General features: G+C 37.6%; 2 protein-coding genes across 4 annotated transcripts in view; one reads left to right on the forward strand and one right to left on the reverse strand.

The window, feature by feature from the left end:
• The first annotated feature begins 1,186 nt into the window (after window positions 1–1,186).
• LOC121375048 (EF-hand domain-containing family member C2-like) lies at window positions 1,187–17,070 on the forward strand. Its single transcript, XM_041502267.1, has 10 exons — window positions 1,187–1,328; window positions 3,352–3,691; window positions 4,744–4,967; window positions 6,133–6,489; window positions 6,927–7,065; window positions 8,607–8,915; window positions 11,123–11,319; window positions 12,962–13,293; window positions 14,480–14,572; window positions 14,967–17,070. The coding sequence occupies exons 1-10, from the start codon at window positions 1,287–1,289 to the stop codon at window positions 15,163–15,165; spliced, it is 2,232 nt and encodes a 743-aa protein (XP_041358201.1). The 5' UTR covers window positions 1,187–1,286; the 3' UTR covers window positions 15,166–17,070.
• A 4,386-nt stretch (window positions 17,071–21,456) lies between these two features.
• Window positions 21,457–26,394, reverse strand: part of LOC121375056 (synaptonemal complex central element protein 1-like) — a 29,837-nt gene continuing 24,899 nt past the window's right edge. For 2 of the 3 annotated variants that reach the window (XM_041502290.1, XM_041502278.1), the window contains one exon: window positions 23,860–25,037. In XM_041502290.1, coding sequence (XP_041358224.1) covers window positions 24,935–25,037 — 103 coding nt within the window. In that variant the 3' untranslated portion in view covers window positions 23,860–24,934. Of the gene's footprint in view, window positions 22,069–23,859; window positions 25,038–26,394 lie in introns of those variants that run through there. The other variant, XR_005958274.1, reaches the window with a different exon arrangement.

Consider the following 26,394-nt stretch of genomic DNA (forward strand, 5'->3'; position numbering starts at 1 on the left):
TGCAAGTACATATTTAAAAGATCTCTTGCAGCTTTTTAGGTAGGAGTAGGCACAGTCTGTGTGACAGATCCAATTTCCTCTGCCCTCCCCACTGCCCCCCCCCCCTACACACAGAAACACCCCCCCTCCCTCTCCCTCCCATCTCTCTCACTCTCCCTCCCATCTCTCTCTCTCTCTCTCTCTCTCTCTCTCTCTCTCTCTCTCTCTCTCTCTCTCTCTAATATGTGAATATATATAAGTGTGTGTGTGTGTGTGTGTGTATGTATGTATGTAGGTATGTGTGTATATATATATATATATATATATATATATATATATATATATATATATATATATATATATATATATATATATATATATATATATATACTGTATATATATATCCAAGATGTTGAAAATTGAGCATTCAGTGTTTGACATCAAAGAGCCATATTTTAAAATATTATAAATGTCGTAAAAAGAAATATTCCTTTGTTTTTGTTGTTGTTATTATTGGGGTAGTTTGTTTGTTTGTTTGGGGGTTGACATGCTTAAATTTGCCCCTCTCCCACATGCCTTTTTCGACTCATATTTTATTATCTCCGACTAAAACTATTGATTGACAGCTGAATCAGTGGCGTAGCGAGGTGGGGGCAATGCCGTCCCACAATCCGTCCTTTTGTTTTGGGGTGGGTTTTTTTTACTGTATTACATTTAATAAAATCATCCATACATACATCAATACATACATACATACGTACATACATACATACATACATACATACATACATACATACATGCATACATATACAATATATATAGTGTGGGTTGTCTCTCTCCCCCTCCCCCCCCTCCCCCCCCCCCCCCCCCCCCCCCCCCCCCCCCCTCCAATATAAAATCTTGACTACGCCATTCGACGTTTCAAACTGGAGACACCATCGCACTGCTTCTTGTGATCGTTCGTTGTCGTTGATGTACGGAAAAGACCGAGTCATACATAAACGCTTTACAGCGTGGATACTTTTCCGGAAGAACTATAAAACGTGTTTCAATTTATTTTTTAAAATAAGCATATACCCTACCATTAAAGTGGTATATTATAGCGCTTTTAATTTCATTGTTTCTTTTCGTTAAAAAAATATTGAATAGATATCAACTTTTTATTACTAGTCGTCAAGCAGTACATAGCGCATGAATACGAAACCGTTGTTAGCATAGCAACCAATTAACATTAGCGACCGGTAGCAAACATTATCTGGATGTAAACTTTGGGAACTGCGTTAACATCAACCGTCCTGACATCAACGATGGCGTTGCCGTATCTTCCTGGCAATTCTTTTAACAAAAGTGTAAGTTTTTCGACTTTGGTGACGTTTATTTATTAATGTAATGAAATAAATTGTCACCAGAGAACTGTTTATATCACGATGTGATCAGTTAACGTTAGTATTTAGTTTTCGCGACCGATCTTCTCTTGTACCATTTTATGATAGCATGTGCGTTTTAATAGTAAAATCTAACGTTGTCACCTTTATTAGATGTTTTCGGGTGTTGCTTTTGTTTGTTTTGTTTATTTTCTTCCTTTTTTATGTAACATATCGCTCTTACTATTAACCTGTAAAGTATCATAATCATTGATACGTATCCATTCAAAACGTCCCGTAGTATAAACATCCTCGCCAAGATAGCACTGGAAGAATAATATTAAATTCATATGAAGAATAATTACATTATGGTAAAATATTCAACTGTTACTACCCCCTCCACACGCCCCCAGCCCTACCCCACCCCTCTATTTTGGTTAGAGTTTTAGGGCTAGAGTTAAGATTTACATGTAGGGTTAGGGAAACATTTTAGGTTGAAGCGAGCAACTAGCTAGGTTCCCTTTTTGTACACATATCAATATAATTGGGGGGGAGGTGAGAGGGATACACCACTGGCTTTAAGATAATTTCCTGTTTACACAGAAATCTAGATAACACAGACATCGATTTGGACAGAGTCACCTGTAATTGAAATATATTTTGTATTTAGTAATAAATGAGGTAAAAATAATGATTTTATTTGATTAATTATAGCATATCATAATGATTATTCAGTTAAACACTTTTTTTAATAATACTGATAATTCATTTGATTTTTAACACAGTTCTAAAACTGAATTTATTCATATTTGTACAACACATCTGACAAACCAGATTCCAATAAATAAAAACTGCTTTTAATGAATGGCTTTAATTGCAAATAGAAATGCAGTACATGGTCATGTATATCCAAAGTGGTAATACTGTAACCTGTCAAATTTTTGCAGGGGTCTTAACTTTGTGGTTAGATCTGATCTGCAATATTCGAACACTGAAATATATTTCATTTGTTTGGGTAGAGATTGATCAAACTTTGACATTGAAAAGTTAGGTATTATTAACAATACGCTGTTTACCCATAGCTCTAGTATATTACCACAATTCAGATTTGGTGGCACTCAGGACTTTTGTTTTAATTATTTGCTTTCAGCAATACCAATTTTAGTTCATGCTGTATTTCTTGTGTTCATGTTTCTATTCAGTATCAGAAAGACTTCTAGGAACATTTTGTTTTCAAAATCTTGATTAGCGATATTTCTAGTCAATTGAAAATTGATTAGCAACTACTGTTTAATGTTTTAATATTGTGTAGCCATCTCTGAAACTTGTGTAGTGAATTGGGACACAACACTGAAGAAAATGTTCCCTGGTTGTTTACCCATAACTCTAGTTTGGATTCAAATGGTGGTATGATTATTTGCTTTCAGCAATACAAATTTTAGTTCATGCAGTATTTGTTTTATTTATCTTTCTATTCACAATCAAAACTTATTAATATCTGTATTTATCTTATAACTTACCCATGATATCTATATCATAAACTCATGTGATAATTTAGTGTATTAACCCGGTTAAATTTGCAAGGTCTCTAGGTAATAATGTGTTGCTTTGAATGGGTCATTTGTTTACAAGCCAACAAAACCTGTATACCCGAGGGTAATGTTTTCATAAGATTTAATTAAAATACATGACGTCAAACTAATTTGTGCTAATTGTGATGACATCATATTACCAATGGAGGCAACTTTAGTACTGTAATTTACAAAAAATCTAATTAAAATGTTATTTCATGCAGTATTTGTTTTAATCGTGATGACATCATATTAAATAGAATTCGCCACTCATATTTTTTAACGTAAAAATCAACCTCTTCCAGTTAATTGGTACATTTGTCTCGGCAGAGCCTCAATAAATACTGATTAACATAGACTCAGTTGATATTTTCCATATTACAAAACACCCGTGACAAATCCTCTTCATATATATTTCTTATTTTATTGTGTTTCAGTTGGGAAAGACAAAGTTCCACAAATCTCATCACTTTGACCAGCTGAACGATGTGTACAGACTGGTGGGTCACGAGAAGCCAGGTATTGGAGGTGAACCATTACTCGGACAGAAACTCAAGCCCAAAAATACGGTTTTCCCCCGGGGTGAGGGGTCCAACCTGCCAGCGTGGGTGGCGTTTGATCGCCAGGTCCTCTGCTTCGATGCATACTTCCAGGAAGCAGTGCACGAAAAGAGAGAAGAAACCTACAGGATCCGAAACTGCAAAGTATATTTTTATTTGGAAGACGATTCGATCCAAGTTATTGAGCCCAGAGTGAAAAACATGGGTCTACCTCAGGGTAAGTGATATCTGTCGTGTGTGTGTGCATAAACTTGTCAGATATTGAGGGGCAAACTAAGGGGTCAGTATAAACACATGACACATGTACATGAACTAAAAATATATTAAAATTATAATAACTACAAATGATGCCTTAAATTGTGACCCATCAAAATGTTCTGATTGTAAATGAACTCTTAAAACACTTTAATCCAATCTCTGATTTTCTACTTTATGCTGACTTTAGTGTGATTTGATAATTTTTTTGGTTGCAAATACGATGTGTTTCCTTCTTTTTGTTATCATCATGTAACCAGTATGGAGTTTTTAGCTCAATATGTTGAGGCATTCCCCCCCCCCCCCCCCCCCCAAAAAAAAAAAATCAAAAAAAAATCTGGTAATACAATTTTCATATTTCCTAAGTTCAAGGGCTATAACTGTCAAAAATGGGTTAATTGCCATAAAAGTTAAACTTGATCTCTAGCAGTGCACGATAAAGCTATAAACACAATTGCAGTTCAATATCTCCAGGCATTCTGATAAAAACCCATCCAGAAGACTCTATGTGGGACAGATGGAGATGAAAGCTATAGTCCCCTCCGGTGAGACCCGTAGGAGACTAATCAACACAATTTTGCTTAATCAATGAATATGTGTCACAACTCACAGAGAGTACTTCTGATGAAGTTTTACCATCACCATTTGATCCTCTTAAAATCGTTGGATAATACTATAATTTTATAATTTTGGGATAACTATATTTTGTGTATATAGCTTTATTAAATTTGACTTTCATGGCGTTTATGAGTTATGGCCGTTTTAGTTTTTTTTGCAATGCCTGAAGATATTGAGATGAAATTTTGTGTTTTACAGATCAAATTTAATTTTCATGGTGATTTACCCATTTTCCTCTTGAATGTAAGAGACGCGAAAAATTGTTGGGCCCGATAGGGGACATGTATTGCTTTAATAAATAGCAGTACTTTCAAAATTCTTGTTTAAAAATAGTATTCCTTTCCTCGAACATGATGTATATTAAAAAAAAAAAAATTAATGTTGTCCTATCAACAGGAACGATAATCCGGCGCCACCGAATTCCGAAACCGCCACCAAACGACGATGAATTCTACACGGTGGATGACCTGAACGTTGGGATCGAGGTCAGCTTCTACTCCAAGGTGTTCAAGCTGACCAACTGTGACCAGTTCACGCAGAACTTCCTGCGCAAGTTGGGCAACAGTGTCGACTTGCCTGAGCAGCCTCCAACCGATGCCTATTACCGTTATAGGCAGGCTGTAAGTAAACGCATGGTGTATTCGTACTTAATCAGTCAGTGGTGTCTGGAAGAGGAGCAGGGAGGGAGGGGGAGACTATTAAACTCAAAAGGTGAATGATGTGGTGACATAGAGCAAAGTGTGTACCCACGTGACACATTAGTACTGATTAACAACATGTAAGTTTAATGACTTGGGAATAATCAAACTAAAGCTCTGTGACATCAGATCTAGGAACTGTTTAAAATTTTAGATGCAGTAGCTGGCTACCATTTGGTCATTGATGATTGTCAAAGTATTACACACAGTCCTCTCTAGCCCTCCCCTACAACATATATTATCAATAAGAGGATGGCTATAGAGATTACTTGAGCTAGGGACCTCTTTGTGAATGGTTCTTGCATTATTACTTTGAAATCACCATTATGTTGCGTTATCGTTAGTGGGATGATTTTATTGAAGACATTTGTACCTCAGAATTAAGGTCTCACTACACAGATGTCATCTGCCATTGAAACCCATGTTAAATTGCCCAACGTCAAACGAAGATTGCCAATAGAACGGGTTCTCGTTGGCACTAACAACGTATACCATTGCGAACATACATTATATAAGCATTTATTTTCACTCCAAAATTGAGAATATTTCCGTCTCAGTTTTTTGCCATATGACCGCATCTGGCTTTAGTACCGGTCCGAACAGGTGGTTCATTAACCAATTCACTCCGGCTGTCACTTGCGCTATATACCTATGTCCCAAAAGGTCGATGCACAATATTACAAAATAACATGGGCAAAATACAGCTAGAAGGCTTACCATTAAACATACATATTGTTTTAATTCTCCACCATTTCCTAGAAGTGAATATGTGAACCATAACATGTGCCACGATTAGGAACTATGGTGGACTGTGATTAATGAACTCTCACCCAGAAGTGATCTGTGTAGTGAGACCTAACTCAAAGGTACACAATGTTGTTACAAAAGTAACATTTCAAGGGGTGCAATTTCACTCGCATTAATTTCATGTCACATTTTGGTCTAACCATCATCACAGGCTATTAAGTGCCCACCTATTTCAAATAGACCTCTGTTTTCAAAAAACAAATAATTTTTAAAGCATATTCACTAAAATATTTTTTCATGAGATTAAATATCTGATTTTTTTTTTAATTCTCATTTTCAGATGGAAGGAAGTATGCAGCCACTCCGGCCATATGAGAAACACGACACGCTCGAACAGTTTCTGAACCACGATCGCCACGTTCTCCGCTTCTTCTGTTACTGGGACGATACCGACAGCATGTTTGGGGATCCAAGGGAGCTAATCCTGCACTACTTCCTGGCCGATGACACGATTGAGATTAGAGAAGTGATCCCCCCGAATGCAGGTCGCGATGCAGTTCCAGTGTTTGTACGCAGGGGACCGCTGCCCAAGAACGTGGACGCCTTGAAGCAGCCAGGGGAGATAACTGACCGAACCGTGCTCAACGTGTTCGGCCCGACTGGCCGTGGAGGACGCTACATTCTCGACAGTCTCAAGGTTAGTGAAGTAATCATTCACGTTAAAAGAATCGTGTGTCGTTAAACAAAGAACAGCCTGTGTTTATTTGTGATTTGAGTGATGTGTGTGAATGTGGTATTTGTTAATTGAGTGCCGTGCGTGAACATGGTATGTGTTTATTTGTGATTTGAGTGCCGTGCGTGAACGTGGTATGTGTTTATTTGTGATTTGAGTGACGTGCGTGAACGTGGTATGTGTTTATTTGTGATTTGAGTGACGTGCGTGAACGTGGTATGTGTTTATTTGTGATTTGAGTGACGTGCGTGAACGTGGTATGTGTTTATTTGTGATTTGAGTGACGTGCGTGAACGTGGTATGTGTTTATTTGTGATTTGAGTGACGTGTGCGAACGTGGTATGTGTTTATTTGTGATTTGAGTGACATGCGTGAACATGATATGTGTTTGTTCTTCTCAGACGGGCGCCGTGCAGCAGGAGTTTTACAAAGACTCCGACCTGACGATCGGCTCCATCATCAACGTGTGGGGCAGGAAGGTGATGCTCGTCGACTGCGACAACTTCACCAAGGAGTACTACAAAACCAAATACGGCATCAGTGAGTCACATTATATACCATAAATCAATAAATATTAGCGATCAATCCAACTTCACCAAGGAGTACTACAAAACCAAATACGGCATCAGTGAGTCACACTATCTATACCGGAAATCAGTCAATATCAGTGACCAATCCAACTTAAATACGGCATCAGTGAGTCGCATTATATAACGTAAATCATTAAATATTAGCGATCATGAAATTTAGCGAAATCCAACTTCACCAAGGAGTACTACAAAACCAAATACGGAATTAGTAATTAGTAAATCAATCAATATTGGTGATCAATCCAACTAAAATACGGAATCAGTAAGTTAAATTATATATTGTAAATCAGTAAATATTGGCGATCAATCCATCTTCACATTGGTAAGTCACATTATATACCGTACATCAATAAATATTAGCGGTCAAATTATATATGCATGCTTTTAAGATTTGAAAATGTCCGAAAATTATTAATGGATTACACCAAAGAAAAAATTGTTTTGCTTAACTCTTTATAACCATGTAAAATGATTTTCTAAAGTTAATGTGCAAACAAAAAATGGTTTAGATTAAATTGTGACTGATCATGAAAACAATTGTCAGTCATGTAAATTATAATAATTAAATTTTCTTTGCGTCTTTACAGCAATCTGATTGGTTGAGATGCGTTTACTTTTTTTGGGTTTATATCTTGATGAACCTAAAAAAATTAAGCCATGCCTACTAACCCCCCCTCCCCCCCCCCCCCCCCCCAAGATATCCACGACTTTTTTGTAACATGCAGATTATTCAAGCAACCATATTTACATAGTTTGAAGAAAAACACACATGAAAGATACAAAGAGAATAAAATTTTGACATACATACCACGTAATAGTACACTTTTTATACGATAAATTAATGGAAAATGCTATAGCAGAGTAGACATATGCATAGAGTCATCACTATGTTGTAGTGAGACTGTCAGTGACCAAAGAAATGTAAGAACATTCATGCCTGAAACTTACTTGTAAGCATTGTTCTGCAGCTGTTGACAAAAAATTAAATGGTTTCCCCTGACAGTGTAAATGTTTGACATGTTCCCTTCATTCACATTCATGAAATATAAACTAAACACAAATCAGACAAATCCTTCCAACAACAACTTAACAGGCCATCAAAATGCAATATCAGCTAAAACTAGCGAACATGGCATCGCTTATAAAAAATTATGTCATTTACCAAATGACTTCACCTGATTCAAAATGATAATGAAGTTTACACAAACAACACTACAGGCATATTCAAACTATAAAAGAAATTAAGACATTTATTGTTAAATTATGCCTATAAATTTAATTATAAGATTTGACCACAATAATTTTTTGGTTCATGCAAATATGAACCGAAAAAACAATGTGCACACCTTTGTATGACTCTCTATGCAGTGTCATACAGTGTGAACATTGTTGTTTTTTTCCGGTTTTGACCTCTGATATGAGAAATGGCTACAGAACCAAATATGGGACCAGTAACTCAAAACATTATTTTTCAAATTTTCCTAATTTCAGCGGAATTCCCTCAGGTTTCCTACAAGCGCGATGAGGGCGTGAAGATCAAGCGGGAATATCCCCCGTACAATGGGTTCGGCAGTGAGGAGGACTCGCTCTGTTCGTGCATGGGTCTGATGCCGAAACCGCCACGCCGTGACTTCATCAAGTTCATGGAGCGCGACCGACAGGGTCTCGACAGCAACGTGTTGCGCTTCCTGGCACGACTCGAGACGGACAAACCCATTGACAAGGAACGCAGGTTCATCGTCTCCTACTACATGTGTGATGACACAGTGCAGGTCTTCGAACCACCCATTCGCAATTCAGGTAACATGTTTAACAGGGTGGAAACGTAACTTTAAAATCTCCTACTCATAGTCATAGGAAGCAGGGGCATGTGCTCCCCACTTTTCTTGATCCAATAGCAGCAGCAATGGTTTATATATATATATATATATATATGTGTGTGTGTGTGCCCCCCACTTTTTGGCACCTTCCTACACCACTGCTACTACATGTGTGACGACACGGTGCAAGTTTTCAAACCACCCATTCGCAATTCAGGTAAAACAGTTACAATGGTGGCTAGGCCAAACAGAATAATACATGTGGTTTCCATTTACATAAGCCAGAAAAATTAGCGAAGGCTCACCAGCCTCAGTGGTGTCGTGGTTAAGCCATCGGACATAAGGCTGGTAGGTACAGAGTTTGCTGCCCAGTACCTGCTCCAGCCCGAGCAAGTTTTAAGGACTCGATGGGTAACTAGGTGTAAGAGCAGGTACAACACCCTTTTCTCTCTACCAACCACTGATAACTAACAGCTATCTGGACATACTACACCCTTTTCTCTCTACCAACCACTGATAACTAACAGCTATCTGGACATACTACACCCTTTTCTCTCTACTAACCACTGATAACTAACAGCTATCTGGACATACTACACCCTTTTCTCTCTACCAACCACTTTAACAGCTATCTGGACTACTACACCCTTTTCTCTCTACCAACCACTGATAACTAACAGCTATCTGGACATACTACACCCTTTTCTCTCTACTAACCACTGATAACTAACAGCTATCTGGACATACTACACCCTTTTCTCTCTACCAACCACTGATAACTAACAGCTATCTGGACATACTACACCCTTTTCTCTCTACTAACCACTGATAACTAACAGCTATCTGGACATACTACACCCTTTTCTCTCTACCAACCACTGATAACTAACAGCTATCTGGACATACTACACCCTTTTCTCTCTACTAACCACTGATAACTAACAGCTATCTGGACATACTACACCCTTTTCTCTCTACCAACCACTGATAACTAACAGCTATCTGGACATACTACACCCTTTTCTCTCTACCAACCACTGATAACTAACAGCTATCTGGACATACTACACCCTTTTCTCTCTACCAACCACTGATAACTAACAGCTATCTGGACATACTACACCCTTTTCTCTCTACCAACCACTGATAACTAACAGCTATCTGGACATACTACACCCTTTTCTCTCTACCAACCACTGATAACTAACAGCTATCTGGACATACTACACCCTTTTCTCTCTACCAACCACTGATAACTAACAGCTATCTGGACATACTACACCCTTTTCTCTCTACCAACCACTGATAACTAACAGCTATCTGGACAGACAGCCCAGATAGCTGAGGTGTGTGCCCAGAACAACATAGTTTGAACCTTAATTGGATATAAGCACAAAAATAAGTTGAATTAAATGAAAAAAAAGGGAGGCTCAAATTGTTGGGGGTTTTAGGCAAATTATTTAGGGTAGGTTGTGAGGTGAACTCGAATATTGTGAATCACTTTAAGATATACAGTTGAAGATCAAGATCGGGTCTCAGCAGGATATTTAGTTGAAATGCTTTTGCATGGTTACCGATAATTTTTCATTCATTTCAACATATTTTCATGCTTATATCCAATTAACGTTCAAGCACGCTGTCCTGGGCACACATCTCAGCTATATAGGCTATCTGATCAAGTTTGACTTGCATGGGAATTTGCCCATTTTTGGCAGAGTTATGGCCCTTGAACTAGGGAAATAATACAACCATTACAGTTTTCTCAAAGTTTCTTTGCAAAGCAGAGTAGAGTTACAAATTGAATGTGATTTTCTGGGAATTTTAACCCTTTTTAACAGAGCTGTAGGAAATATTACACTATCACCTCTCAAAAATGTGATTTTCACATAAATATTATCCAGATGAAAATTACTTGGGCCCTGTCCTGGACTGAGGAACTGGCTGAGGCCGACACCTGCGTCCAGGACAGGCGTGTGCTACAACAGCTTGCTCTGAATGTGCACGTTAAACTCTGTCCTGACCTGACCAGTTGGACCTGCCGTAGGGGACATTTATTTCTTTACCAGTACTCTCAGAATGCTTATTTTCATTAATAATCCTTTTTTAGAGAAGTACGGACCTGCAAGTTTACTTTTAATGGTAATGCGTATTTTTTTCTTCTAATTTCGATGTTTTCTCTAATTTCAGGTATTATTGGTGGTAAATTCCTCGAGCGCGGCCGAGTTAAGAAGCCGAACCAGCCTCCATTTAGTACAGATATGTCAGAGTACTACATGTGTCGTGACCTGTACGTGGGCAGTAAGGTGGAGTTCAACAAACACAAGTTCCTCATCATCGATGCGGATGAATACGCCTTCCGCTACATGGAGAACCACTGTGAAGAGGTCAGTCACAAATATGGGTCACTGGGTCACGCACAGTGTTTCTTTTTCATTATTATCCATATAAGAAGGAAGGAATTATTCTTTTTAACGACGCACACATTTTATTTATGTTTATATGTGGTGTCAGACATATGGTTAAGGACCACACAGATATAGAGAGAGGAAACCCGCTGTCGCCATTTCATGGGCTACTCTTTTTGATTAGCAGCAAGGGATCTTTTATGTGCACCATCCCACAGACAGGATAGTACATACCATGGCCTTTGTTACACCAGTTGTGGAACTCTGGCTGGAATGAGAAATAGCCCAATGGTATTATCCATATAGGCTTAAATATCTGGGTTAATTTTTTTTAATTTTTTTGATAATTGCAGTTTGCAGATTGCTTCATTAGTAACTGATTGGATGGCATGAAAATTACGACATGCCTCTAAAAATTGTGAGAATTTTGCATAACCTATTTTCTGTACAGTCGAAATTAGGAGCACAATTTACTTGGATATAACAGGTTAAGAGGAAATGGGTCACCTGGATTTATTTCTGCTTAACCGATAAATAGGTCACAGATTTTCTATTCTCAGAGGCCTGTGACGACCTGCTATTATTCCCTCGCAATTTGGCAATAAAGTGCACAAGACTAATAGAATCTATCACCGTTTTGAGGTATAGATAAGGCAGTTCCAACCCAAGGGACAAAACATTTTGTCCCGAGGGTTGGAATTGCCTTATCTACACCTCACAACGGTGATTGATTCTTTTTCTTGCCCATTTAATTACAATAACAAAACATTAATTTTGTAAGCTACGTATGGTTTGTTTATTGTAGAACGATTCATAAACATTTCACCTACAAACAATAAAACTGATTTAAACATTCGCTGAAAAATATAGTCCAACTTATACAACGACATAAAAATGCAACAACTTAACAATAAATATAAAGTTGAAAATATTAATTTGTTTAAATATTTTTTAAACAATGATACAACGTGAAATGGCAAACAGAATTGACTAAACCATGAGTTATGACGTTAATCATCATAAACCATGAGTTATGACGTCACGAGTATGTAGAAATCGTCTAGCCCACAGATTTTTCTAGCACCGTGCGAAAGCTGTCCAAGTTGTTTTTCAAAACCAGATTCGTACTTCAAAAACCAGATATAATTTAAAGTTTTTGTCTCTTATAATTTTGTTCCCTGAAAAATTAACCCTGAGGAGCACAAAGATTATATGTGGGATCAGTTAATTTGTAGTTATTTATCACAAATAAATGTAAATATAGCAAAATATGGTATTTTTAACTTGCTCCTAGATGATGACCAGGTCACCAACGCCAGATACCATCCAATGAAAAAAAACAAAAAAAAAGCATGATCGAAATCTATCACAAGTTAACTACAAGCACTATAGGGCTGTAAATGGGTCTTAGTTGGAAAAGACATTTGAATTTATTTGAAACCTGGGTTTTTTTTTAGGATATGTAAGAAATAGAATACTACATTTGTGTCTGTTCAATCCACTCGTTAGATCCATTTTAAAGCAACTCATAAAGATAAATGGTTCGTTTGATGTTATGCACATAACACCTTAGAGCAAAGCCGTTCTTGTTTAATTATTTTACCTTTGTATTTTCTTTCAGTTCCTGTATGCCGATGTTCAGCGTATTGGGCGACGTATTGCCGAAAAGGTCGGACAGAATCCCGAGGACATTCAGGCTTTCTTCGCCCGGAACGACCCGAGCGGCACGGGCGTGGTTCCGTACGAACAGTTCCGAACGCTTGTCAAGCAGCTGGACGGGAGTCTGATGGAGCACGAGGTCATGACCCTGGCTCGTTACTATAGCGACCAGAAGCGTGAATACACGCCCGACTGGGAGAAACTGGTCGCAATCGCACAGGAACATCTGCGCAAGAGGAACTATGAGGGTTTTGGAAGTCTCACCGAGAGTTTCATCTACGAGGACATGAACAAGTAAGTGCTTTTGTGTTGTCATGACGATCGAAGTCGAGAGGTGAGGGAGAGGTTATACTTTTCTGGTGGTGATCGAAGGAGGTGGAGGGTAGTGATGATGATGACGAGGTTAACTTGCTTTTAGGTTTGGTTTAGTGTTACAGAAAACAAGTGGCTAAGAAATAAATAATTTGTAGTAAATTCTATAGCATGAAAAAAGGGCGTTCCCTGTGTGTGTGTGTGTGATAACACGTGACTCTGTGTTACAGGAGGATACATTTGTAGTGATATTTATATTATGTGTGTGTATGTGATAACACATGACTGTGTTACAGAATGATACATATGTAGTGACATTTATAGTGTGTGTGTGATAGCGCATGACTGTTACAGAATGATACAGCAAGTGATATTTATAGTGTGTGTTTGTATGGGATAGCACGTCACTGTTATAGGATACATCTGTAGTGATATTTATAGTGTGTGTTTGTATGGGATAGCACGTCACTGTTACAGGATACATCTGTAGTGATATTTATAGTATGTGTTTGTATGTGGTAGCACGTGACTGTTACAGAAGGATACATCTGTAGTGATATTTATAGTATGTGATAGCATGTGGCTGTTTTACAGGATACATCCAGTGATATTTATAGTATGTGTGTGTGTGTGATAGCATGTGTGTTACAGGATACATCTGTAGTGATATTTGTAGTATGTGTATGTGATAACACGTGACTGTTACAGGATACATCTGTAGTGATATTTATAGTATGTGTGTGTATGTGATAGCATGTGTTACAGGATACATCTGTAGTGATATTTGTAGTATGTGTATGTGATAACACGTGACTGTTACAGGATACATCTGTAGTGATATTTATAGTATGTTTGTGTATGTGATAACACGTGACTGTGTTACAGGATACATCTGTAGTCATATTTATAGTATGTGTATGTGATAACACGTGACTGTGTTACAGGATACATCTGTAGTGATATTTATAGTATGTGTATGTGATAACACGTGACTTGTGTTACAGGATACATCTGTAGTGATATTTATAGTCTGTGTATGTGATAACATGTGACTGTGTTACAGGATACATCTGTAGTGATATTTATAGTCTGTGTATGTGATAAGACGTGACTGTGTGACAGGATACATCTGTAGTGATTCTATATAACATGTGACTCTGTGTTACAGGTCTGGCTTCTTGAGCACGGAGATAATCCGCACCGTGTTCCACTCTCACCATGTACCACTGCCCGATGACCTGCTCAGAGCTGCTGTCGAAGTGTAAGTTTTTATTCCCAAATGAGGAGCCCATAACATTAATTATAGGAAAAAAGAACTGAAAATTTGTGTAAACCATTAGCAGGTCATGAAGAAATAAATTGAGGTGACTTATTTTGTATCTGCGTAAACCATGATGACTATGTAAATGGGGATCAAAGAAAGTACTAGTCTGTTCACCAAGTTCCCCACCCCCGTATAATTTCTTGAATGTTTATCTTTTTCAATTTTTGGCATGGCTTCTAGAAACGAACATGGGGGTGAAATTGATTACGTAGAGTTTGTGAAACAGTTGAACATTTATCTTTAATTTTGCAGGGCTCCTAGAAATGAACATGGTGAAATTGATTACGTAATTTGTGAAACAGTTGAACATTTATCTTTTTCAATTTTGCAGGGCTCCTAGAAATGAACAAGGTGAAATTGATTACGTAGAGTTTGTAAAACAGTTGAACTGGCGAGATTACCCCGTACCCTGCATGCCAACTCAGCCAATCACAGAGGACGCAGACTGGCAGGGAACGCTCCCGAAGTCGCAGGTCACGAACGTCAACTATAAGGCCATGTTGTCCGACCTGTTCCAGTCAAGCAAATAGACAATTCAGACTGTGTCGTCACTCCCATGGATATTTGCAGGGATCTCGCTAATAGAACGTTCCATTTCCTTGTCTCTCACCAGACGTTTTACTTCTCACCAGAACCAGGAAAAAACTACATTAACATTGTATGGATTTGTCAAGAAAAATTAACAAATCTTTAGCGCCACCACTTCCCACTCCCATCCCCTATAACAAAAGAAGGAAAAAAAGAAAAAACTGTTAAATGTACCCATACATCTTCACGCTTTTCCACATGGTACAGTGTTTCTAGCTGATAATAACGTTCACAGACCTTTAAACGCAATAGTAATTGAGATAATTTTATTTTTCGCTTTGAATATTTAATTTGTGTACATCAAGTATTTTTGTCATGTTAATGCTGGTGGTATCCTGTAACAGCTAAGACATGACTATAAAAGTAGGCGATGTTTTTTTGTTTTTTATGTGTCGAGACTTCTCACAATCATCAGACAGGTACAGCATTTCCACGATGGATTATTATATTTTATCCCATTTTGATGATAAAGAAGAATTTGAGACATGAGTTGGACCCTTTGTACCATGAAGAACGTGAAACTTGGATTTCTTTATTTCATTTAAAAGTTTCCTTGTGGGTTATTCTGTTAATTCTGTATGACAGTATATATATATATATATAGTATTAATTATTAAAAGGTGTACATAACTGATAGAATATTAGTTTTAGACAGCCTTCGAAATTCAGATCATCTTGTAACATAATAAATTAAGTCAGCTGTCAAAATTCGCACAAAGCTATTGCAAAATTAATCATTATCAAGTAAATTTATTTTATTATTTTATCTGAATCTCGAGGGCTGTTTTTGCAGATACTAACTTGGAATGGACAGTACTCAATTATGCCAAAATATGTTTCATCCAATTCAGCATTAATTAATAGCCAAAAGATAAAATGCAGATGTTATGTAAATCAAGTTTTAAAAACATACCAGTAATGCTTCATTTTCAATTGTACATTCATATTTAAGTTGTATCATCCAAAGAAAGTGTTTTAAAAAATATTCCATCATCACTTATCCAAATTTGAAAAATTTCATTAAAAAAAAAGTGGTATTATGGTTTTAATTTAATTATAATTTTAAACATCTGTTTGAAGTATAAAGTGTTATAAATTTCTACTTATTAAATTTGAATGTTAGAATATATGAAATATAGAGTATACTGCTTTTGTCTATTTGCATACATTCAGTATTATTGTATAAGTATTTATCAGAAGCAGCCGACAGTTATTGTAATACATGTATATATTATTTATTTTTCTTCTATCAAAAACAAAAATGAATTGGAAGTAACCGAGTGAAGTGGAATGATGAAATGGTAGTTTTATTAAAATTGAATTTTAAGTGTTTTTATACATTATATATATACCACATACATGCTATAAAATTACTGAAATTTCTTTTAAAAATTATGGATTAGAAGAGTAAATAAAATCTAAGACTTCTGTTTTACCTTCGTTATTCATAAAATTAATATGAAATAAAACATTATATAAGAGGTTAGAAGCGTATGTGTATGTACACACCTACACATACTTGTGTGTATTACACAAAAACAAAAGTAAAACAACACCTATCGTAAATAAAAACCAAAACCAGTCTGCTGGATGGAATTACAATATTTTTGTTCCACGGAAACCACAAAGGTCACAGTATTAGTAACAGATAAATAATAATGTGCGTTATTATGTTGGGACAATGAAACCAATTTTTATTATTATCTTACTGCACTGCTGTGTACATTTTTGTTTTAACATCGGAATATGTGCTTTGTTGATTTATCTTCTCTTTTTTTTGTGGTCTGTGATAGAAATTTTGTTTTAAAGTAAAGCATTGTACAATAAATTATTTATACAAAAGCCGATTTTATTTTTTCTTGTTTTATTTCTGTACAATATACAAAAGTTCCCCGTTTATAGGATTGTCATTTCTGATTGGACGATTTTGAAGAAAAACTGAATGTTATCCTTCCATAAACCTCAGAAAATGATGTCATTATGCCAAATGGGACATCATTACGTAAAACAGGTCATGAAAAGGACAGGTCATGAAAAGGACGCTAGAAGCAGATTTGTGTGTATTTTTAACTAAATATGGTGTGTCCAGCCACTTGTGCATACATTTTAGAAGAGAGGGATGGGGGCTAAGCTGTGGCTAGCGAAATTTATGAGGTTAAAACATGCTTCCCCGGAAAAATATTGAAACAGAGAGAACATTTGCTTGATCAAGGTAACCCACCCTCTGCACAAGCTCCTGTCTTTGTAATTATATGAAATCTGTTTTAAACTAAACACGTCATCATTACAATAAATGGACGTCGTTACGTAAACCAGATAATGGGAAGAACATTAGAAACTGATTTATGAACTATATGTGTAGTTTTAACTAAATAAGTTGTGCCGTTTGTAATTATAAGAATTGTTCGTCATTTTATACAATTTGAGACTGTTGTACATCAATAAATTCGCAAAAAATGACAAACAATTCTTATTTGTCTGATTTCTATTATCCACGTCGGCCGTTTCTCATTTCAACCAGTGCTACCACGACTGATATATTAAAGTTTGTGGTATGTGCTATCCTGTTTGTGGTATGGTGCATAAAAAATATCCCTCGTTTCTAATGGGAAAATGTTGCGGCGGGTTTCCCCTCTTTCCATTAACGCGACTTCGCATGTGTGGGTTTAACAATGCACTGTATTTACATAGGATCTTTTTCATATACGCGATTCCGTATGCGGGTATTCAGCATGTTTAAACAAAAAAAATTAGAGCAATTGTTTCAGGATGGTGACATCTTGGTGTGAACAGGGTCGGATTTAGACCATAGGGGGCCCAGGGCATTTCAGGTTCGAGGGCCCCTCAAACATAGAAATTAAATTACATGACATAAAAAAAATGAACTAATTTTATAATTATTAAAAAAAAATTATAAAGGAAGTCTTGGGGCCCCTCTGGCAGGGGGACCCGGGGCAAAATGGACCTAGGACTTTGTCAGTTATTCATAGTCGTTGATTAATAAATTAATGTGCTCTTGTGGTGTTCAAGCTTTAACCGACTGCATTTCATTTGAGAACTCATTCGAGGTGCTACATTACCTTTGTAGGATTAAACTCCATCCATGAACCCATTCTGAGATATTTGTTTTGTCCCAATCAAAAACAAAAAGGTTTCGTTTGTTTAACTACACCATTAGAGCACATTGATTGTCAGAATTATAAAATATTTGACATCCAGTAGCTGATGGTTAATCAAATCAGTGTGCTGTGCTCTAGAGGTCTCGTCAAAGAAAACAAACTTTTAACTCTTAAGGGTGTATACTACCAAATCAAATCCCATAGACGACAATAGTAACATATGTGGCTAAAACTCCTACCTGCAACGTATCAACCGACATAAACGCCACGGATATAAATACTACTACCCCTTACACTTAAAAGTGAATCAGAAAAAAATGGGGGTCAAGTTGATCGTTTCTGAGATAATGGGTAGCGTCTATGACTACCCTAGTTTCGAACAAAATTTGAGTACTTTTTTTTACAGGTACCCCATACATGTTTCAAGCACAAGGCTACTTGATACATTGGTACTAGATGAAATAAAATTGCACATTTTTTTACCCAGATGAAACTATTATTTTTTACAACCAACACACTCACATTTATAACCAATCACAGGACTTGTGGTGTTCACTTCTCTATCAAAAATTTGGTGCACTTCCAACTTTGACCCAGCCGGAAGTTATTTGGTTTAGTACTACCTTGAGGCCCACATTTCCAGTGGCATATCTATGCAGAATAGTGCCTATGACATGCACTGAAATTGCACCCCTAGCTGTCTAAACATCTGACACTCATCTTTTAGCGTCGGTGGGCCCATTGGGCTATTTCTCGCTCCAGCCAGTGCACGACTGGTGTATCAAAGGCTGTGGTATGTGTTATCCTGTCTGTGGGATGGTGCATATAAAAGATCCCTTGCTGCTAATCGAAAAGAGTAGCCCATGAAGTGGCGACAGCAGGTTTCCTCTCTCAATATCGTTGTGGTCCTTAACCATATGTCTGACGCCATATAACCGTAAATAAAATGTGTTGAGTGCGTTGTTAAATAAACCATTTCCTTCCTTCTTCCCATCTTTTTGATAACTTGTCCAACTTTAATAGAAACTGCTCAGTGGTGCCCCCTTCAAGTGGTTCCCAGGGCACCTGCCATACCCTAGGTACACCACTGCACTTTTCATATCTGCGTTTTCACAACCGGATCATCATACAAAATTTGGCCTCATAAAAGTGTACTTTTAAACTGAAAGTAAATACTACGTGTTATGACATAAAAACAAAATTTCAGTGCGCTAAATGCCCGGGTGCTGAATTGCACATATGGAAAGGGCACTATGTAAATGCATCGCATCGATAAAATCGCATACGAAATTATATTAATGGAAAGCGGGACGTATGATGATACGGTGGACAAGCTTTAAACAGCCATTTACTGAAAGAAGGAAATGTTTTATTTAACGACACACTCAACACATTTTATTTACGGTTATATGGCGTCAGACATATGGTTAAGGACCACACAGATATTGAGAGGAAACCCACTGTCGCCACTTCATGGGCTACTCTTTTCGATTAGTAGCAAGGGATCTTTTATATGCACCATCCCACACACAAGGTAGTACATACCAGTCTTTGATATACCAGTCATGGTGCACTGGCTGGAACGAGAAATAGCCCAATGGGCCCACCGACTGGGATCGATCTCAGACCGACGTGCATCGAGCGAGCGCTTTACCACTGTGCTTCGTCCCATTTCCGCAAGCTTTGTTTGCTTGACACAGTGTAGTAAGGAATGATCAAACAACTTGATTATTGAATCACATTCAACATGTGGCCCACCACTAAACTGTTTTCTGTTTCTGAAGGTAAATAATATGGCTCAGTATTAAATTTATTAACAAAGTGAAATAGTTTAATCTGGTTTACTGTAGATGTAACAACATATAATTCAATAGTTAACAATATCATATGAATAAAATTTCAACATAATTTGGTTTAATGAACATGTCAAAACATATAATTCAATATTTAACAATATAGTATGAATAAAATATTTAACAGTAACATCTAATTAAAATATTAACGATTATATAACTTAAAGCGACAGACCCTAGTTTTTAAACACTAAGGCATATTTATCTCTATTAGAGCCGTTTATGATCACTGAAATCAAACATTACTTATATTTTATTGTTTAGATTATCCACTTCCGTAGGACCAAAGTGTTTCTAATACCAAAAACCCCACCATTTTTCATATTTTTAAAAATGCATGTGCGTCTTAGAAGTAGTACGGTTTATTGATTCAAGTTCTAGTCTATTTTAAAGGACATTTCCCAGTTTAACATCACACTCTTCTTTCACTCTATTGTACATTATCCAAATGAGTTACAGGTTTGTAAATTCACTAAACTTAGTGTCGATTTTTTTATGGGTTAAAACTATGGTCTGCACCTTTAGTAACATGTATATTAATTGCATTGGATACATGGCATCATTTAACTTTGTACCGTAACTAATAAATAACATGTAAACAATTCTGAAACCATAAACAATTAAATGGGATGGAATGGAACTCTTAACTGTAACAATATAGTTTAGTCAACAATGGTTACAATGTTACATTTATCAAATGATTGGCTGTTATTCTAAATCTGACACTGTTACTGCGGAAAGATTTCCGCCCGCACCCCCCGATTTGGAGTATTGAGTGATAGGGTCTGGATTTGAACTCCAGACCATCGGGACTGTAGCTGAGCACTGTATCCACTCGGCCACGCAGTGGATCAACAAATGAGACTGCATTTTAATACTTTTAAATCTCATAGCGTGTATTTTGATGGAATGAACAGTGTTTACGGAATAAAACGAACCTTTAGTCCCATAATGCCTCATTGTGTCTTCTGTGCTATATTTCTACCAAAAGCACCAACAAAAGCACCGTATTGGAGGAAATTTTCAAAGAATAGTCAAAATTTCAAAGGCAAAACGTAGTGATACTGGATTACGAAATATAAAGATTATGTTGCTTTATAGAACAAAATGTTTAAAAAGGTATTGTATATAACTAACCCTAACCCTAAACTTACACTAATTCTAACAAATATTGTTGGAGGGGTGCGGGCGGAAATTATACCGTTACTACGTACAAACACTGGTCACACTTCTTAGAAACTCAACTCGATCAAAATTATAATGTTAGTGTAAAACTAATTTATTCAAACACTAATAAGTCATTATGTAATGCAGTTGAGTACAAAATAGAAATTGAATCCAAATAAACAATTAAAACGTCATAATGGTATACTACCAGAAGCAGTTTATGCATTAGGTGAAGTAAAAGTCACAAATAAACTATATCATTGTATAAACCACCCAATCTGATTTGGAGAAAATATAAAGTAGACAATTATATTCCCCAAAATACTGAAGCAACAAGGAATAATTACTTCTTGTTTTTCTGGTGATTTGTAAATGTGCAGGTCAGAAGCAGGTACCAATCATAGACGTCGTTATAACCACTAAATAATTGGCAGGGATTGCACTTTGATGTAGATCTATTGATCGACTCGTAGATTTAATAATGTTTTAAACATATTTTATTACATATATATTGTTTTTGATAATTACAGCAATGCTATTTAGTCTTCTAGTATATTATAACTATTAAGCTGTAATATTTCTTTTGTCACTATATATGACAAGGGAGATAATTGATGACAAACTTGCTCTAAGGTAGCAGACCAGTTATTTGAAAATCTTCAGCTCAGATGTATGCATGTCAGCCCATGGCATCCTAAACACCCACCTATTGTTAAAAATAAAGAAAGATACAGCTATTTTTAGTTTCATGTTTCGTGAATGCTGTAACAATGGGTATAGGACAGATTTCACTTCATAGAGTCCTCCAGACTTTCGTGAATGCAGTAACAATGAGTAGGACATATTTTACATCATCGAGTCAACAGAGTTTAGTGAATGGAGTAACAATGTGTAGGACATATTTTACATCATCGAGTCAACAGAGTTTAGTGAATGCAGTAACAATGTGTAGGACAGATTTCACATTATTGAGTCAACAGTTTAGTGAATGCAGTAACAATGGGTAGGACATTTTACATTATAGAGTCAATAGAGTTTAGTGAATGCAGTAACAATGGGTAGGACAGATTTCACATCATCGAGTCAACAGAGTTTAGTGAATGCAGTAACAATGGGTAGGAGAGATTTTACATCATCGAGTCAACAGAGTTAAGTGAATGCAGTAACAATGGGAAGGAGAGATTTGACATCATCGAGTCAACAGTTTAGTGAATGCAGTAACAATGGGTAGGACAGATTTCACATCATCGAGTCAACAGAGTTTAGTGAATGCTGTAACAATGGGTAGGACATATTTTACATCATTCTGTCAACAGTTTCGTGAATGCTGTAACAATGGGTAGGACATATTTTACATCATTGAGTCACCAGAGTTTAGTGAATGCTGTAACAATGGGTAGGACAGATTTCATATCATCTAGTCAACAGTTTTGTGAATGCTGTAACAATGGGTAGGACATATTTTACATCAAGTCAACAGAGTTTAGTGAATGCAGTAACAATGGGTAGGACATATTTTACATTATCAAGTCAACAGAGTTTAGTGAATGCTGTAACAATGGGTAGGACATATTTTACATCATTCTGTCAACAGTTTCGTGAATGCTGTAACAATGGGTAGGACATATTTTACATCATTGAGTCAACAGCGTTTAGTGAATGCTGTAACAATGGGTAGGACAGATTTCATATCGAGTCAACAGAGTTTAGTGAATGCAGTAACAATGGGTAGGAGAGATTTGACATCATCGAGTCAACAGAGTTTAGTGAATGCAGTAACAATGGGTAGGACAGATTTCACATCATCGAGTCAACAGAGTTTAGTGAATGCAATAACAATGGGTAGGAGAGATTTTACATCATCGAGTCAACAGAGTTTAGTGAACGCAGTAAGAATGGGTAGGACATTTTACATCATCGAGTCAACAGAGTTTAGTGAACGCAGTAACAATGGGTAGGAGAGATTTGACATCATCGAGTCAACAGAGTTTAGTGAATGCAGTAACAATGGGTAGGACAGATTTCACATCATCGAGTCAACAGAGTTTAGTGAATGCAGTAACAATGGGTAGGACAGATTTCACATCATCGAGTCAACAGAGTTTAGTGAACGCAGTAACAATGGGTAGGACAGATTTCACATCATCGAGTCAACAGAGTTTAGTGAATGCAGTAACAATGGGTAGGAGAGATTTGACATCATCGAGTCAACAGAGTTTAGTGAATGCAGTAACAATGGGTAGGACAGATTTCACATCATCGAGTCAACAGAGTTTAGTGAATGCAGTAACAGAGTGAACGTTGGGTAGGACATTTTACATCATCGAGTCAACAGAGTTTAGTGATAACAATGGGTAGGAGAGATTTGACATCATCGAGTCAACAGAGTTTAGTGAACGCAGTAAGAATGGGTAGGACATTTTACATCATCGAGTCAACAGAGTTTAGTGAACGCAGTAATTTTACATCATCGAGTCAACAATGGGCAGTAGGACATTTTACATCATCGAGTCAACAGAGTTTAGTGAACGCAGTAACAATGGGTAGGAGAGATTTGACATCATCGAGTCAACAGAGTTTAGTGAATGCAGTAACAATGGGTAGGACAGATTTCACATCATCGAGTCAACAGAGTTTAGTGAATGCAGTAACAATGGGTAGGACAGATTTCACATCATCGAGTCAACAGAGTTTAGTGAATGCAGTAACAATGGGTAGGAGAGATTTTACATCATCGAGTCAACAGAGTTAAGTGAATGCAGTAACAATGGGTAGGACATATTTTACATCATCGAGTCAACAGAGTTTTGTGAATGCTGTAACAATGGGTAGGACAGATTTCATATCATCGAGTCAACAGTTTTGTGAATGCTGTAACAATGGGTAGGACATATTTTACATCATCGAGTCAACAGAGTTTTGTGAATGCTGTAACAATGGGTAGGACATATCTCACATCATCGAGTCAACAGAGTTTAGCGAATGCAGTAACAATGGGTAGGACAGATTTTACATCATCGAGTCAACAGAGTTTTGTGAATGCTGTAACAATGGGTAGGACATATTTTACATCATCGAGTCAACAGTTTTGTGAATGCTGTAACAATGGGTAGGACATATCTCAGATCATCGAGTCAACAGAGTTTAGCGAATGCAGTAACAATGGGTAGGACAGATTTTACATCATCGAGTCAACAGAGTTTTGTGAATGCTGTAATGGGTAGGACATATTTTACATCATCGAGTCAACAGAGTTTTGTGAATGTTGTAACAATGGGTAGGACATATTTGACATCATCGAGTCAACAGAGTTTAGTGAATGCAGTAACAATGGGAAGGACAGATTTCACATTATTGAGTCAACAGAGTTTAGTGAAGGCAGTAACAATGGGTAGGAGATTTTACATCATCGAGTCAACAGAGTTTAGTGAATGCAGTAACAATGGGTAGGACAGATTTTACATCATCGAGTCGACAGAGTTTCGTGAATGCTGTAACAATGGGTAGGACATATTTTACATCATCGCGTCAACAGTTTCGTGAATGCTGTAACAATGGGTATAGGACAGATTTCACATCATCGAGTCCTCCAGATTTTCGTTAATGCTGTCCAGCTCATCCTGCAGTCGGTTCAGAAACTTGTGCAGCGAATGATTCTCTTTCTTCACCATCAGCCTGGGATAAAAACACATCAACATATAGTGAAAACAGAAGCAAACACTAAGGTGGTATGAGTATAAACCAGTTCAATGAGATAATAAAATATGTAATAATAATTAAGACCGATAAAAGAGATCAATAAGAAGCATTATTATACTGTTGTGCCTCAAATCCTCCTTGGGGGCGGTGTCTAGCTCAGTGGGTAGAGCGCTCGCCTGAGCTACTTTGTTAGACTAGTAGGATAAGACAGAAAAAGAGCTCAATAAGAAGCATTACTATACTGCTGTGCCTTAATCTTCCTTGGGGGGCAGGATCAAGATGTAGCTTAGTGGGTAGAGTGCTTGTCTCAATCCTCCTTGGTGTCGGGGTCCAGCTCGGTGGGTAGAGTGCTTGTCTCAATCCTCCTTGGTGTCGGGGTCCAGCTCGGTGGGTAGAGTGATTGTCTCAATCCTCCTTGGTGTCGGGGTCCAGCTCGGTGGGTAGAGTGCTTGTCTCAATCCTCCTTGGTGTCGGGGTCCAGCTCGGTGGGTAGAGTGATTGTCTCAATCCTCCTTGGTGTCTGGGTCCAGCTCGGTGGGTAGAGTGATTGTCTCAATCCTCCTTGGTGTCTGGGTCCAGCTCGGTGGGTAGAGTGCTTGTCTCAATCCTCCTTGGTGTCGGGGTCCAGCTCGATGGTTAGAGTGATTGTCTCAATCCTCCTTGGTGTCGGGGTCCAGCTCGGTGGGTAGAGTGATTGTCTCAATCCTCCTTGGGGGGCAGGATCAACATGTAGCTTAGTGGGTAGAGTGCTTGTCTCAATCCTCCTTGGTGTCGGGGTCTAGCTCGGTGGGTAGAGTGCTTGTCTCAGTCCTCCTTGGTGTCGGGGTCCAGCTCGGTGGTGTGCTTGTCTCAATCCTCCTTGGTGTCGGGGTCCAGCTCGGTGGGTAGAGTGATTGTCTCAATCCTCCTTGGTGTCGGGGTCCAGCTCGGTGGGTAGAGTGATTGTCTCAATCCTCCTTGGTGTCGGGGTCCAGCTCAGTGGGTAGAGTGATTGTCTCAATCCTCCTTGGTGTCGGGGTCCAGCTCGGTGGGTAGAGTGATTGTCTCATTCCTCCTTGGGGGGCAGGATCAACATGTAGCTTAGTGGGTAGAGTGCTTGTCTCAATCCTCCTTGGGGGTGGGATCTAGCTCAGTCTATACAGTGCTCACCTGAGGTTCTTTGATAGTAGGACTGAACCATCTAGGTGCATCCATTCTGTTTGCGACAACTGGTGTATCAAAGGTCGTGGTATGTGCTGAAAAGGTGCATATAAAAGATCCCTAGCTGCTAATGTAAATGAACATGTTGCTGGTACCATTTAAGGTTTTGATCCACAACCCATCTAGGTGCACC

The sequence above is a fragment of the Gigantopelta aegis genome, chromosome 1, assembly GCF_016097555.1.
Source record: "Gigantopelta aegis isolate Gae_Host chromosome 1, Gae_host_genome, whole genome shotgun sequence".
Taxonomy (NCBI): domain Eukaryota; kingdom Metazoa; phylum Mollusca; class Gastropoda; order Neomphalida; family Peltospiridae; genus Gigantopelta; species Gigantopelta aegis.

Coding starts and splice junctions, on each gene's coding strand:
- LOC121375048 (XM_041502267.1), top strand. CDS start 1,287: ATGGCGTTGCCGTATCTTCCTGGCAATTCTTTTAACAAAAGT. Junction 3,692..4,743: donor AAACATGGGTCTACCTCAGG/GTAAGTGATATC, acceptor TCCTATCAACAG/GAACGATAATCCGGCGCCAC. Junction 13,294..14,479: donor ATCTACGAGGACATGAACAA/GTAAGTGCTTTT, acceptor TCTGTGTTACAG/GTCTGGCTTCTTGAGCACGG.